This window comes from Fulmarus glacialis, unplaced genomic scaffold, assembly GCF_000690835.1.
Source record: "Fulmarus glacialis isolate BGI_N327 unplaced genomic scaffold, ASM69083v1 scaffold8047, whole genome shotgun sequence".
Lineage (NCBI taxonomy): Eukaryota > Metazoa > Chordata > Aves > Procellariiformes > Procellariidae > Fulmarus > Fulmarus glacialis.
Genome location: NW_009223783.1, coordinates 34021 through 50350, shown reverse-complemented (window position 1 = coordinate 50350; position 16330 = coordinate 34021). Strand labels below are relative to the sequence as shown.

At 39.0% G+C, this 16330-nt stretch overlaps 1 protein-coding gene across 4 annotated transcripts in view; it reads right to left on the bottom strand.

Annotated features, from left to right (window-relative positions):
- The window catches only part of ELAVL2 (ELAV like neuron-specific RNA binding protein 2), a 61066-nt gene extending 46139 nt beyond the window's left edge, over window positions 1–14927 (bottom strand). For 2 of the 4 annotated variants that reach the window (XM_009581915.1, XM_009581917.1), the window contains exons 1-2: window positions 8881–8952; window positions 6251–6491 (exon numbers count right to left, since the gene is read on the bottom strand). In XM_009581915.1, coding sequence (XP_009580210.1) covers window positions 6251–6491; window positions 8881–8952 — 313 coding nt within the window. Of the gene's footprint in view, window positions 1–6250; window positions 6492–8880; window positions 8965–14912 lie in introns of those variants that run through there. The other 2 variants (XM_009581918.1, XM_009581919.1) reach the window with 2 other exon arrangements.
- Between the last annotated feature and the right edge of the window lie 1403 nt (window positions 14928–16330).

Here is a 16330-nt window from a genome sequence, read left to right as displayed (position 1 = left end):
GCAAAAGGATCAGGCTTTCAACCAACATGTAAGCTTCACAGTAAGGCAGTTGGCTCAAGTTGGAAAAACAGGCCCGTATAACAGTGATCAGCAAGAATATCCTGAAATAGACTTTCTCTTTGTCTTCAGGTTTAAAAGGCAGGAAGTTTGATAGCAGGAAGCGATGCAAAAAGAAACCTTCAGGTGGGGAACACCTGGCTCCTTGTACTAAATGGAACAGTCTATTACCAGGGCTTCACAGCTACACAAGTCTACAAATGTGAAATACTGTTCCAGGCTAGATCTCTAAACACATTCTGCCTCGTTTTCGAGGTAGCACAAGCAGGCATGCTAAACCGCAAATGAAGTCTACATATATGCATTATTACTAGTTCAAACACACTCCGTCAAAAGGACAAAAAAACCCGACCCATCAACAAACAGGTTGTCTTTTCGAGAAAATAAGTTGTGAATTTTATGAGCATATGATTATTACAATAGGAGAACAGTACAGGAGCTTTGAAACCAAGAAAACTAAAAATTTTCCTAAATTTATGACATCTGATTTCACCTGCTCTCTGAAATGAGAGTCTGAATTCCACAAAGTTTCAGTTTAGCTAACAACTTCGCAAGTCCTCCTGGGTAAAATGGCAAAGAAGCAAACACCTGAAATCATGGAGATTATCTCACAATGTGAAAACTAAGCATTTATCTTCCACATGTATAACTGAATTTGCACTAAAGGCAGAGGGTGTTAAAAAGAAGTCTTCTTTTTTGTGAGGACACCACATTCATTGCCATTTTTACCTATATTCAAATTTCAGAAAAGTAGGTCTAGAAAATGCAGTTGGCTGTACTAAGGTAAGCGTTCATATGTAAGTGGCAGCTACTAATGTCCCTTGCATTTTGTCAACAGCTGCTAAACTTATCTGTCTTGCACGAGCAGAAAGTTTGTGCTTTTAAGTGCTTAAAGAGGGGCAGTTTGATAATTAGACTTCATCCCATTTTACCTTCTTCCCTTACATTTAAAGTATTTTTAGCTTAATTTTTACTACACTTTTACTACATTAATGCTTAACATTGACCAAGTAAAATATTATCTGCTGGTTTTAAATATGTAAAAGCACTTAAACTAAATTAAACAGCTATCTAGAGCAGCTGATAAGAATTCAGTTATGATGCTTTGTTGAGATCAGGGTCTCCCACCTATTGTACAACTACAATTAATTCTTGTGGTAGGTTTTTTATATACGTACATGCTTTTGACTAACGCAGATGTAAGAGTTACCATAGCCTCCAAAATATCTGGGCACTATAACTCATATTCCAGACAGATTCTCTGGTTCACAAGTGAAGGTAAGTGACACTCACGCCCCACTTCTCAGATGCTGCTCTTGTTGATGGGACTCTCACATGAAGAGACTCTGATTCAGCACCCTTTAAAATCTTCATTAGTATCAAGGTTTAGTTTCTCTACCTTCAGTAAAACAACGTTAACAGCAATGAGCTATTTTAATTCTTGCTGAGAACACTTTCAGTGTTTTTTCCATTAGCTGAGCAAGTAAACCTCCGTTAGCTACCAATGTTGCCCCAACAGCAAGTTGTGCCCATGAACTGCACGCTTGGAGATGAGACCAGCGGAAACCTTCTGCAATTCAGCTTTCTTCCCTACCTCCCTCAGAACTAAACCCTTAGATAAAAATCTAGGGATTTAGTTCTGAGGGGAAGGGACACAAACTTCATGTTGACAGTACACTGCAAGGAACTATAACCATTGGTTGAAACAATTAAGATGTTGTTTTAACAAATTCCACTCCATGGAAAAAGCATTACTGAAACTACTAGAACAGCCCTACTAGAAACAGCCCTTTAGACTGCTTACATGAAATTAAAAGTGAACTCCAGGATGCCTCCCTTCCCTCCAATAGGTTTTCCAGAGGCAGGGAGGCCCTCAATCTCAACTCATCTTAATCCTAAATTGTGTAAACAGCTTCAAGGAACTGGGTCACTGCTATAATGTAGTCTCAAATGCACTCCAGTGTTGCAGATGTGACTGCAGACTGAATATTAAACAATAGGGTGGGAGATAATTTGGTTCAAATCCACAGGATACTCTGACAAGCATTTGGGTCAAGATGGCAGCTTCTTTGATCCCTCTGAATTTCAACATGTGGCACTGGTGACCCAGTACGTAGCAGGCTTTATGTCTTAAAATTTACTAGTGGATTCCATCAGTGGAGTATGGTCTGGGACTCTGACACTACCTGCTAATATGGGTAGATAGGTTAGAATTTCTTATTTTTTTCATCAAATAATGTTTGACTGCTGAGAAGTGGTTCACCTGCATGTTTCATTTCGTTCACCCATGCAGATACTACCAGATTTCTTAGCGTTCCTATACTGGAGCTGTCTCACCTGCTTGGCAAACAGTTCTCAGTTCCAGCACGTCATAAATGAAGTTTCACCTTATGAAGTAGCCAGAGGATACATCCAATGCTGATATGGACCAACCTGAATTAGACAGTCAAAGGCAGACCAAAGCTTTTCCCCTTATCAATTCTCTTTTGCAGTTTAGTTTGTATGAAAGTGTATTTCAATTTCAACGCTCCCCTAAACTTCTCAGCTATTAAAGATACTCACCAAGTATCTAGTATTCATGACAGTTCATTTAAGATGAAAAAGAAATACAGGAATTAATTTTAACACAGGAATTAAATCAACATAATTCCTGTCAAATTCATGTCAAATCTCTTCCTTCACAGAAACCTGGTAACAATCCCTGTTATGAATTGTAGAAAGAAAAGGAAAATTTATTTTTCAAGAACTCTCTGTAGAAAACCTGAAAATGAGCAAGAACAGGACTGGGACTAGAGCATTCTCTCCCCAGCATTCACAAACAAAAGGTAATCTTGCTCCAGGCTACTTAAATCAGAAGTATTGCTCCCAACGGAGTTATAAGGTCAGACACCACATTTTTTTATTTTATTTATACTAAAACATTTTGGAACAAGACTAATGCAATGTTTTTGCTGGCAGCTGAAAGTACGCCTCAAAGCTGAGGAGCTGCTCTGTGATAAAGGAGAAGCACCAACTGTATCTCCAACGGTTCCAACCCCAGAGTTCTCACCTACTAAGAATGTAATTTAAATTCAGAATCCTTCTTACGCATCACTTTATGCTATACAGAAGACATCACACCTTCAAACAAGAAGTCTGCAATTAAGTCGTGCTCCATTCCATTCCCAGGCAAGGAGTCTTTTGACACTAAGTAGCAGCAATGTGAGCTTCTACCATATAAAACATCAAAACCATCATTTAAGGATGTGGGCAATTTGCACATCCATCATTAAGACCTTGAGGCTCACTTCTGTGTGCCTGTAGCAGCCTCTTAATTGAGGAAGGAGCATGTAACCCTTAAGCAACTTTAATAAGGAATGCTAAATATGTGAACTCAGATCTGCAAGACAGAGATAAACACTTTGAATAGCGACCCCACTAACTGATCAAGTACCAGTTATGTTTCCACTCCTGGAACAAAAGGCCAGGAAACAGCTAAGTAAAGAACTTTTTGTTTCGAAGCACTGAAGTCATTACCTATAGAGAAGACAGGCTTGTTTTCCGCACCAACCAGCCTTCAGCTGAAGACAGCAAGGTGTGGCATCAGTCCAGTCTAGTTTCTTTGGCATCCCCAAGCACATTCAATATTATTCACAGTGAAGAGCAGAGATTGCTTTGAGGTTTGGTCAGCCCAGAAGGACTAAAAACAGTGGTTTCAGTAGCGAAGGCTACCATGATGAAGCAGGGTACTTTACAGATTTAACCATTCCACTACCTAATGTTTTAAGACCAAGCCACCTGCTACGGGAGGACACGCTGGTCATTCAGATCCAAAGGGAAGGCAAAGCAACCTTCATTCAAAGGCACAGAAGTCAGCCAGAGACTATTCAGTAAGAAGGAAGTCAAAGGATCAGTGTTGGGCTTTAAGCAGCCTCTTAACTTGACTCATTTTGCGTCACTAAATGGTCCCTACCTCAGGGAGGGTAAGTTGTCAGCAATCACTAATTGAAGTAAGGACAACCATGAAGCATGGCTTAGTGAATTCACCAAGACAGAGGTATAAGTTCTGGCAGTTGTCTTTTAAAAGGCATACTCTTCAGGCAGGATACCCTTGTTTCGGGAGAATTTGCTTTCAAATTAACAAACTGTGTGTAGAATACTCAGTAGAAAAGATCAAGACTTAAAAAAAATCCCATTATTGCATTCTCAGAAGTACAGCATCACCTCTGTAGGCCTGAGTACGGACATTTCTCCTTCTTTAGTTTCTACTTTGTAAGGTACCTGAAGTGAAGCATAAAATCGACTGATGCTGTACAGAGCTGAACTACAGGAAGTCCAAGTAGTAGGGCTCGAGAATCCACCTTGTGACTGGGGACACAGAAGTGTTTGGCAACATAAGCAGTTTGACAACATAACTATTTAGAGGACACAGTAGCCAAGACCTATAATCAAGAGTGACCAATGTCAAAAACATCCCTTTATATTTAACAGGTTATTCTCACACCATGCACAAGTAAAGAACTTATCAGACATGGTCACAAATGCTGTCTCCAGCATGCACAGAATGACGACAGAAAAAAGCATCCTCAAAAAAGATGGGGATTATTCAGTCATATCAGTATTTTCACTAATTGTGCATTAGCAGAATGCAGGTATGAGCACTGGCAATTAAACCACTTTGTATTATTCAAAAAAGGTACAGGCTCTGGCTAAAGTCAGTCTCACTGTGCAGAAGACTGGAAGGTCAAATTTAGGAGAAGAAATCCCTAACTTAGCTCACCCTCAGCAGGTGCAGATGTAGATGAACAAACACTTGGGAAATATTCCCCTTAGTGTCTCTTTGCTGCCAGATTCTTGTTTAAGCATCATCCTTGTACTCATGACACAGTATTGTCTGCATCAGTGTGGGAAAAGGTGGCATAACTTCTTTCTGCCATGCTAGAGGAGCAAATACATCATCAAGACAAGAAGAAAGCATGCACTGCATGCCAAAGACAAGTCCTGGGATTGGTGCCAGACCTGCCTGAAGGTTTTTAGGCCTTGTTCTCCACTATTCATGTACACAGTTGGGGAATATCTCTCCAGCATACCCAAGCGATCAATACAGACATGTGACACAATCTGTGTCAACTAAAGCTTTTGTCTTCCCACTGTTGCTGCTAGGGGAACACCAACTCACAAAAGTTTCTATTTAGCGTAAGAAAAATGTCCATGTTCTGCCACTACCTTTCGGTACCAGGAAAGTATTGACTTCCATCCCTGAAACCAAAGCATAGAGAACATGCAGCCTCAAAGAGGTGTAGTTCTAAACACACAGAAGCTAACAAGCACATTCAAGAGCTGCAACCAACGTAAGTTAAAGATGTGTCCTAGAAAGCTGGATATTTGAGGACTCTGCAAAAAAAAAACAAGCCAGGAAATAATGTACCAAAGTCAACTGATTCAATTTCTGAACAAAACTAATGAAATGTTGACGTAAGTGGTACATCAATGTTTTTTAATATGAGAGCTTAGAGTTGAAAAATGGAGATAAGACAAACTGAACTTTGCCAGCCATCCTTTCATTCTTGTTTTGAAGTGCAGGCGTCCATCTGGTAGTTCTTTCAGAGTTAAACAACTGGTTTAAATACATGCGACCTGTGCACCAGCTGTTGCTAAAATAAATTACTAACAGAATACATCACACTGCAGTTCATACTCGCACTCTCAGACAGCCCATATTTCAAGTGTGCATCCTGAAGAAGTTGCTCAAGTGCTGCAATGCAAAAGCAGCTTTACCTACAAAGCTGAATAAATGAAGTCCATCCTCTTCCCAATCTACAAGTTTAATTACCTGCATCCCTGAGAAACAATTTTGCATCAACTAGGGCTAATAAAGTCATGACTCCAATGGAGTTGAATAAAAACTCAACTGTGTGGAAAAGCAGATATTTATACATCTGCACCTTTTTTCCAAAGACTCCAAAGCTCAGAAGATTTAAATGCCCCGTTAGCATTTATAGCACTCATACAAACCTAGATGAAATGCAAGTACAGACATTTAATTTTTGGGTGTAGAATCTAGATAACGATGAACCTAAGTTCCTTCTGACTAGCGACATTAGCATTGTTTTCTTCTGCCTTTATTCCATGATTTAACAAAACTGCAAAACACTATCTGACAGCTCACTGCTTGGAAAATTAAAAGATGCAGAAAATCCCAAAACCAACGTACCTGTTATTTTGTCCCTGACAAGCTTGCAGGATTCTATCTCACCAATGCTGCCAAACAGACTTTTCAGCTCCTCTTGTGTCATGTTCTGCGGAAGGTAGTTGACTATTAAATTGGTCTTGCTGTCTTCTGTGTTCCCAGAATCAACTGGTGATGAGCAATTGTTTATGGTGGTTGAACCATGGGCTGTATTATTGCAAGTTGGTCCATTAGACAGTTGTGTTTCCATGGCAGCAATTACCTGCTGAAAAACACAGAAAACAAGAACCATCAAAATTCATATTTCACCATCTATTAGGAGAGTCCAGACAAGAACCTAGAAGACCTGTCACTATGCAGAAGTGGTATTGCCAGGGCCAAATACTGCTTCTATATGCAAAAAAACCCCCACACACCAATACAGAAGGATTTTAACTATTAGTCAAGGCAATACTTTAAAAACTTACAGGCAAATGAAGTTCTCACTAAAATCTTCTCCCAATGAAGTCAATACTCAAAGCCTAGTTTCCATCCTCCCCCATTCCCTTCATATACGGGCATCATAGCCTTTCTAGTATATACGTTACCAAGCAGAATTGGCCTGTTGCAAAGGTAATCAGTTTATTAACTTAGAACCGATAACTGAAATTAGATGAAATGTAGCTTTTGAAGTGATAGTATTTGGTTATTTTCAAAAAGAGGTGGGTGTTAACTGTATCCTGAGCCTATTTCTCATAAGCAACAGGAGAAAGCAAGATTAGTAATTTAAAGAGATACTTGAAGAGACATATGAATGTGCTGGGATGGAAAACAGACTCTTCCTTGATAAACTCTAGGTCAACCTTCTGTCACCACAGGTTGGAAGTAGATTTCTAAATGCTTTTATTTGATTAAATTGATAATTCCTGGTTCTCACTTCTTCCCTCCCCTGCACCCTGAAAACAGTTAAATTCGATACTTGATTTACTTTTAGACATCAAAATAAGGGAGTAATAACCACTCCAGGAACTACTGTATTTCACCTAAAAGTAACTGACTGTATGATTGGCAGATACAGCAGCAATCATTTGGAGAAATATCACTACTTGCCCACAAGCTACCACATGTACAAAAGGCTCTCTACCATCTCAGTCAGTCACTGAATGGTAACAGTTGGTAAATACAGTGGATTTTTAATGGCAGCCTAATATCCAAGACTTGGGCAGCCTACCCTGTTTGAGACCAACTATATAGGACAATGTCCAACAGAAAATTCTATAAATTAATTCTCCAGTAATAAACATTTCAACACAGAAGCAAGACTCATCAAGAAGTTTCACTAAAAAAATTCCAGCAATCACTGAAATCCAACATCATACCTAAATTTCTAGGAGTTCTCACACAAAAAAGCCTATTGTAAAATCGCAGTGTAATGTCAGGACCTCTGGAGGTCATCTGTCCTAACTGTCCTGTTCAAAGCAGCATATGCAATCAGTGCATACCCGAACAGCTGATTAGGTCAACTGTACTCAGGGAATGCAAATTTGGATTTCCTAAAAACATGAGAAGGGGTAAGTTCAGTGTCTAAAACTACAATTTTCCTGGGAACACATTTCTATGTTCTGCATACAGAAATATTTTCCAAGAAGTTACTTCAACACAACGTTTTCCTGAGGAGCTACAACCAGAACAACGTTATTTTCCTTTGTGACAAACTCCAAGGGACAACCTGCTCCTGGCACTGTGATGAAACAAGTTTTCTGAAAAGATGAGAAAGTAGATGATCCCAATTAAGATAAATCACTTTTCAAAACACTAGTATATCTGGCAGAGCCAGTAGCCACAAATGCTGCGCTCTGACTGAGGCTCTCTGGAACTGCTTTTTTCCTCCTCATTTTCTTTTTTCTCAAATTTAAAGTGTTCATTGATCAAAATTAGCAGGATTTAGCAAGGACAACAAACAATCCTCACTTAATTGCACATTTATTTTCATGTTCAGGTGGCAAGAATGAGATCCTAAGCCAACATTCAAGTGAACAGCTGCAATAGCCTGCGCGTGCTGAAATTACAGCATTTCTCAGCTATAGAACCATCTGCTCTGAATAAAGTGATACTAATATGTTTTACAAATAATGCATATTCCATTGATAGGTTGAATACAACTGTTCATAAAACACAAAGCACTTCTTCAGCAGTTACTAAATATTTTCCACCCAGAAAAATAGTTTAAGAGATAAATTTACAGTTTTCAAACAATTTCTTAGAATAAGACTTGCAAATATACTTTTAAAAGAGTAATCATAAATACACAGTATACAGGTTTTTAAAGTTACTGTAATTTAGTATTCAGACCATACCAAAACCATTTTATTACAATACTACTCTTCAATTATTCACCAGGTATTTTGAATTAGTACTAAAATCTAATTGACATTAGAAGAAAGGCAAGCCACTGCAGGATAATTTCTACAGGAGATCACCATATTATAGAAAAAGTTGTCATGGTACGCCAGTGCGCTCTAGGCTCTCACAGAATAGGGACACAACCTACAGCCTATAACGAAACATAGAAGAGCATTAATGTTCCAAATGGGAGATTAAAGAGTTTGGTATGGCCTCAGCACTATTAACATGTAAAAAAGTAGCCTACAGAATTTAAGAAAAATCCCACAGACCCCAGTCCAAGGCTCTGCTGCCCACGAACCACTTCTAAGCAGAGAAGCCACATCACACAGTCTGACTGCCATGTTAGTTTGGAGTTGCCGTCTGCAATATGGACACAAAAAGTACCGTATGTTAGATTAGCAAGATAATGCAACAAATCAGTTTGTACAAATTTACAGTAATTGCATTTATATTCCCAGCACGTCCATGCAGTGTGGCTTAATTGGATTTGAGGCAATTCCAATCTAATCTTTCCAAATTCAGTTCTAAAGTTATTTTTCTTACATGAAATAAGACACTTATTTTTAAGAAGATTTAAAAGATAATGCAGTCTAGTCACCCCTGCCAGCTACCCTGGAAACTACCTCCAGAACCACATCATGCCTAAAAGGAACTATACCACAAAACAGTAAAATCTTCAAGACTGAAGGAAGAGGAAGGAAAGAGAACGCAGTGAGCCAATTTTCCATTAGCACATAAGATGACCATATACCACTGAAAAACAGCTCCCCTTACATGCCTTTCCCGCCCACAAAGAAAATACACAAGACGACAAACTACTTTGCTAGAATCCAGTCTGTTCTTAAAATCCTAGGTTTTAAAAATTAAGTAAACTTAAAATCTTGCACAGATGGTATTCAGTAGGTTTCCCTGCAATAGCTGTTTAAGAGTACCACTGGACATACAAGTGGCAGTAGAGTCAAGGATTTCTCAAGTGGAATAACTGGAGCAAAATACACTAGAGAGTTCTTCATAAGGGTATTTTTGTCCCCAACCACACTGTTGTCAGTTTTTAAATAAAACATCATTGCAAACCCAGTTGTATTTGAACTGAACAGTGCTAGGAGGATACCACAAAAGCTAATGGGCCATTTGCAGATGATTACAAGTAGTCCAGATGTTAAATATAACCACAATACTGGCACAAATAGGAAGACTCCAGGCTGTTGCCACAGCTTGAGACTGGTGTAAATACAAGAGATCCTTTTTGCCCCCGGTTAGCAGATGAGGTAAATCTAAACTTGATAAAAAAACCCAAGGACTCAGACTTTGGAAGGCTGCTGCATCCAGGGTTTATAAACACATACTTCAAAACCATTTTTCCTGTTTTAAAACAGTGTAAATTAGTTTTCATTTCAGTTTTCTACCAAAGTCCATATGGTTAACTGACTTCATGTCTGGTCTTTAAATGTCTTTATCAACCTAAGTTAGAAATAATCATCTCTTTTTATGCAAAATACTGAAGCTTTGTTATCAGCTGCAAGCTTGCAAGCCATTCTCTCTGGTCTCAACCCAAAAACAATGCTCACAACTGCACTTCTGAAACTCTCCATTGTATACAGGCAAGTATGTTTGATGAACTGCTTATTACACGAAGAAAAACTGGAAGTCTCAACTGACTTTAAGCCGAGATAAGATTTACTAAGGAAACTGCATTAAAGTAGCAATCTACAAAATTCTCTGTCCTACAGAGACTGTAGTGATGTGCATAAGATGATGTATTTGGATCTCTATGGCTCTAAGCAAACCAGCATGACCTAATAGATTATTTGCTTCCTGTGAGCCGTGGGCTGCAGATGGAAAACTCCAATAGGACAGCTTACTTGTGCACACAGGACTTCAGTGTACTGGCTACACAGACTTCACTGTGCCCTTGAGCATCACAGCACTTCTCAAAAAAGCAAAGAGCACCCCCCATTTTAAGTACTTCCAGTTTGCGTAACACATCTATCTTCACTGATATGTTCCACAAGGTACTCACATCAACGTACAACAAGTCAGTTCTCTAACTACACACCATTATGTCTCAAAACCAAGGTTTGCTCAACCAATTCTTATCATTTTTATTACTTTCAAAGCTATACAGAATGCTCTTTCACATCTAGTTCGAAAAACTAGAGTTCTTATCCTTTACACTTCTACCTGACCTGAAAAAAAATAAGGGATATAACTAATTACATCAAAGAAACAAAATGCAATTTTTTAAAAATCAGTTTCCAGCCTGAACTCTGTACTTTAAGACTAAAATGTCACATTAACATAGAATTCGAGCTGTGAATAGTCTCCAAAAAAGTTTCAAAATACTGAATTACTGAAAAATCACTAGTACCATTAAAAAGCTAATACAATTTTTGACTATTAGCCTCAGAGACAGTATTACACTTCAGATTATTAAACTAGCTCAGCAATTACTGCATTCAAAACCTAAGATATCAGTAAGTTTAGGAAACAGGGCTCTATGCCTATTAAAGAAATGTAAGTTTGTCTTAAAATACATTCAGATTAAGAGGAGAACAATTAAGTGAAGTTGGAAAAGGAAACCTGCTCCTTCTTTACAGTCCTGAAAGGAATCAGAGCTGAAGCCAAAGTTGTTCCGTTCAGCAAACTGAGTGGTTCCCTTTGTAAACATACAGTGCATGAGAGCCACCTACCTTTCAATAAACTTACTTTTAATTCACCAAGCACAGTTAAGATTTTAAATCCACACACTCTTAAACAGTGTGTGTGGATCCCAGTTGCTAATTAGGTGCAGTTCAAGTCAGTCATGAGTAAGGTTTGCCTAGCAGAGAAACGACTAGCTTTTTTTTTTTTCAAAAAGACCAAAGACATCATGAGTTAAAAAGCCATATGGTTTACACAATTCGTTCTGGTTGCCATAGAACAGTTCCAATTATATCAACAGTAGATTTTTATATGAAAGCTTTAGAAAATAAAGTGGAGCTAGCAAGATGAAGAACAGCAAAACAATAGTCACAATGGTCTACTAATTTTCCCTGCAAAAGAGGTATTTTGGTATGTAACACTCAACTGCTCATGTTCGGCAGAAAATAGAAGCTGAGGCTCGATCCTGGCAGTGTTGAGACAGCACTAAGGTGAGGTCACAAAACAGAGAAGCCTTCAACCACTGTTACCACCTCAGGTGCATATGCTAGGCAGAAACCTTTAGTGCATCACACTTCTGGCCAAAGCCTTTCTACTATCTGTTTTGATTCATACCTGTGCATACCCATCATTGAGGAAATAAAATTATTTCACATACGTTTTATATACAGAATTTACTTCTATTTATAGACACCACACCAAAACCACTGCACAGACGCCTGTCTTGGTTAAGCTATATACTTCTGAATGGTATTATTCCATATAAAGGTGATTACAGAAAAATCAGCACCCTGAATCTAAGTGGCCAGACACCAGATATTAAACACATCTGCCTCCTCCAACAGGTTACCACTGTTCAGAGACAACTGAAGCTGCACCATGACATGTTTCCAGTCTCAAGGGTCACAGCTGATACAATGCTCTTGATAAAATTCTAAGTGATCCTAAACTTGCTCCTGAAGATCCTCCTGAAGAGTTACACACCAGGAGACTTTCAGATCATGCTTTTGAGTTCAGTATTTTCCCTTCTTCCTCTTGGGTACAGACAGTGGAATGGAAGCACGTGACAATTATCACATCTTGCTAATTGCATAACCAGATGTTACAGATTTTGTTTTCGTAATACCATATAGCAGAACAAGCAGAACCCATGGCGGAGTACAATGTCCTTTGTATCTTCCAGATATGAAGGTCTAAACCAGAACGTTAGTCTCAGCTCGTAATAAAGTTATTCTCTTTTTTAAATTTAAATACTCAAGGTGTTTTACAGAGGATTTATACCACCTACTTTGACTCACAACAGCAATGAAGGTAATTTAGCAAGGATAAGATGTTTGTTGTCTGTTAGGAGTGTTGCTAAATACCTTAAATAAAAAAGAAAAAACCCACATCATTATTTGAGGGCTCAGTGAAAGGCAACAGCCCTGACATAACCTAGACACTGAATTTTGCTTCAAAAAACAGAACTCAGGAAAAAATTTTAATACCTCAAAAAAATATTTAAGTGTACAGTTATTTGTTCTTTGAATAGCTGCAATTCTTAATGCTCCCTCTTTGTTGATTTTTATCTTTACTGGGGCATTAATTTTTTCTTCAAATAGTCAAGTATCTTATGAGCCAGCATGAAAGCGCAGCATTAACTCGTGCATACTCAAAAAAGCTGCACAATAGGAGATAATGGAGGATGTTGAATCCAGCATATGCAAAAACTATTACATAGGCTGCTAGAACATCCCAAACTTCTTTATGGGTAAAGGCACATACAGGCCAGAAGGCATTTCATTTCTTCAGTCAATAACCTTGCTTGTCAGAACAAAACACTCCTCACTTTCAGTTTCCCTGTAGGAAGTATAGTTGTCAAGGAGAGCTTGATGGTTACTCTCATGTCCACATGTTAACAGCGCATATTGTGCTTGGTGAGTTCTGCACAACAGGCTAAACAATGTTAATTTCTTAGTCTGTTTTCACCATTACTTTAAAACAACATAAACAAGCTTAGCAGCCCTCCCCACTTGCATGCCTATTCGTGTCCTCTCTTCCACTACACTATTGAAAAAATCTGTAGCACAAACTAGATTAGGGTACTGCTGTGATGGAGATATTATTTTATTTATGCAAAGTTATGAGGAAGAACTCTGTGATACAATACTGATCAAAGACAAAATAAAAACCTCACAGAAAATTTAGAATTAGCTTCTGATAATAAGCTTATTTTCAAAGTAACTTACAAAGACACTAATGTAAACACAGGTAACTAAGACCAGAAAGCAGAGGAGTCCTATGCAACAACAAAACCCAACTACATAGCCCCTCTAAGGTGACAGGTTAGAAGGGAAACCTCTTCACACTGGCTCTTGTATGAATCACTAAACAAGTAATACCACTTAACACTTTTATACCTTGGCCTCAAAAGCATGGTGAGAAAGTGAGTGAAGAGATGGAAGATGGATACAAAAAAAGTCATACGGGATGTAAGCAAGAGGATTTTAATTAATCCTTGTGACTGGTGCTACAAACGTTAATCAGCAGAAGCTTTCAGCAAGGATGAAGAGGCAGCTAGACAGACTTGCCCACTGCAGGTAGGCCATGAGAAGACAAGTGGACAACTGCAGACAGCTGAACAAGAAACAGCCATCAGTACAGGCATGAATTCTGCTATCAGGAAAAGAGCTTGATAGTCCTAGTGACTGCACTAGAAGGACAGAAGGAAGAAAGGGCAAGTTATCTACTGAACGTAAAAATTTATAGGGAACACTAAAAATGTATATACAGACTAAAAAAAGTCTCCACACAGTATGCAGTGCTTTTGGAAACTCTTGGTATTCCTGTAAAATACCTAAGAACCTATGGGATGCTCAAAACAATGCCACATCAACACTACTAGTATATTATGAAAGAAGCCAGCGTAAATATTTGCAAGCAGTTCTGAAAAAATAATGCATGAACAAGGTGAGGACATTGCTTGACAATGCAGTAATCTAGAGATCATGCAGGTACTCTTCTGTCTGACTGGAATTACTGACTAACCACCTTGTCAGCTGGGGTAAAGGAAGGGAAATGTACAGGGTATTTTAAGTTATCTCAGAACCACACTAGAAATATCAACTCTAATAGTCTTCTGTAAAGAAAACAAACACCTGCATTCTGTTAAGTGATCAGTTCAAGTAAGACTCCAATAAAGTAAAACCATTTTTATGTTCCTAATTATTCAGGTCGATTTAGACACATAACCACTTCTACCAACACAACAACTTATTCCCTAAGCAAGAGAGCATCAACATGCAGCATTAATTAGCTTATGCACAGGATGAAAGAACTCAGCACAAAGTTATACTCTTTTTCATTGTCCTCTTTCATTTAAAAAAGTTTAAAGCCAGCTGAGGGGAAACAATTATTTTTGTTATATTCGAAAGCCTAACTAGATGTCAAGTTGAGCCTGTCTGAACACAGCCAATATTGCTGATGTTCAGCAAGAGTTCCACCGAAACTATCGCTGGACTACACAGCCAGGCATTCAAGCCTGAAACAAACAGCAAACCACAAACAAGTTGTGAACAATTCCATACTTAATCGATACTTTAAATGAGACCGTTGTTTAAAGGAAAGGATATGCTCAGACTTTTCAACTGCACACTACCATTCACAAAATCTTGCCAACTACAGTTTTTACTCTCATTCATTTAAACACTTGCACATGCTGTCCCAGTCTCATGTGCTACCTCCCAGCTTTCTAGCAAAGTGCTCTCCAAGGCAATACAATTCTGTCAAAATGCAGATGTGTCCCGCAAGAAGTAATAGTATCTTACTGCAGACATTTCCCTTCAGCCTTATACATCTGCAGTCCTCTTGAGCCTACTGAGAATAACAGAAGAAAACAGATTCAATGGGGTGAAAGGAGACTACTTGAGGACTCTTCAAATACAGCATCTTGACAGCTTGAGGGGTTTCAAAGTCAACATCCACTTTTAGACATACGGTGCCTGCTCCACTTGAACTGGCTAGGATGCCTACTTCAATTTTTCAGCATTTACCTGACTATTCCAGTTGGGCTGTGTAAAACTTTTTCTTCTTTCACACTGCAGTTACATCCTTCTGCCCCACTGGCAATTCCAAAAGCTGAAGTTTTACCTTGAGGTAAATAGCCAGGAAAAGGAAGCAAACCAGGTTAGTCTGACTCTGAAGAGATGCCCAAAATTTAAAAAAGAAAGTTAGAAAAACAGCTTCTTCCCGATCAAGAAAGCATGTGTCAACTTCAAGGCCACCCGCTACTCCATTTACTCTCCCATTCCTCTCCCTGAAGGAGAACATAGCTGAAAGGTTTTGTCCCTCATGCACCCACAACTTTCCTCAGTGCAACGGAGGGCCCAGCAATGGATGACAGGACTCATCTTCCAGGCTGAAGAAGACAAGGTTAGAGGAACACTTCTGCTCTGCTGATTTTTCATGGCAGCACTCCTCTTGCCCACAGCTCCCTGGAGAGATGGTTGGGTCCAAAACCCAGTAGTATTGCAGACATTCTACCAGAAGCACATCCCAGCAGACCCACAGTACCAGATTTTGAGAACTTAGTATCTCCATCACAGCCCTGTCCTTCAAATGGCAGGATGAATCCCCTCAATTTCCTCCCTTCAGGGGAGTTTTTGTTCTCTTACAGTAAACTTTGATCTCAAACGTAGAGTAGGCAAGGAAGAAGTTGCATGACTGAAGAGCGCTACCCCTTAAGCTCTCACGTACACAGCTAGTTAGCTAAGCAACTCACATCCTCAATCCCATACAAAAAGGAAAAAAAAGCAAGCAGCTGAAAGTCAAAAACCAGAAGCCTCCATGCCTCTCCCTTCCTCCGTACCTGTCTTTACAAGCTCTTTCTAAGTGGTGTCAGGCTGGGACAGCAACACAAAGCCTGCACACTCATATGCCTCCACCAGCCCAGATCACCAGTGGCCTGATAGACAGCCATGTCACAAGTTGGAGACTGATGACAAACAAAGGTTATCTGCAACACAAAACAGTATTTAAACCAAACTGAAACATGCACCATTACATACACACAGAATCAAGTCATTTTTGCACAGGAAAAAT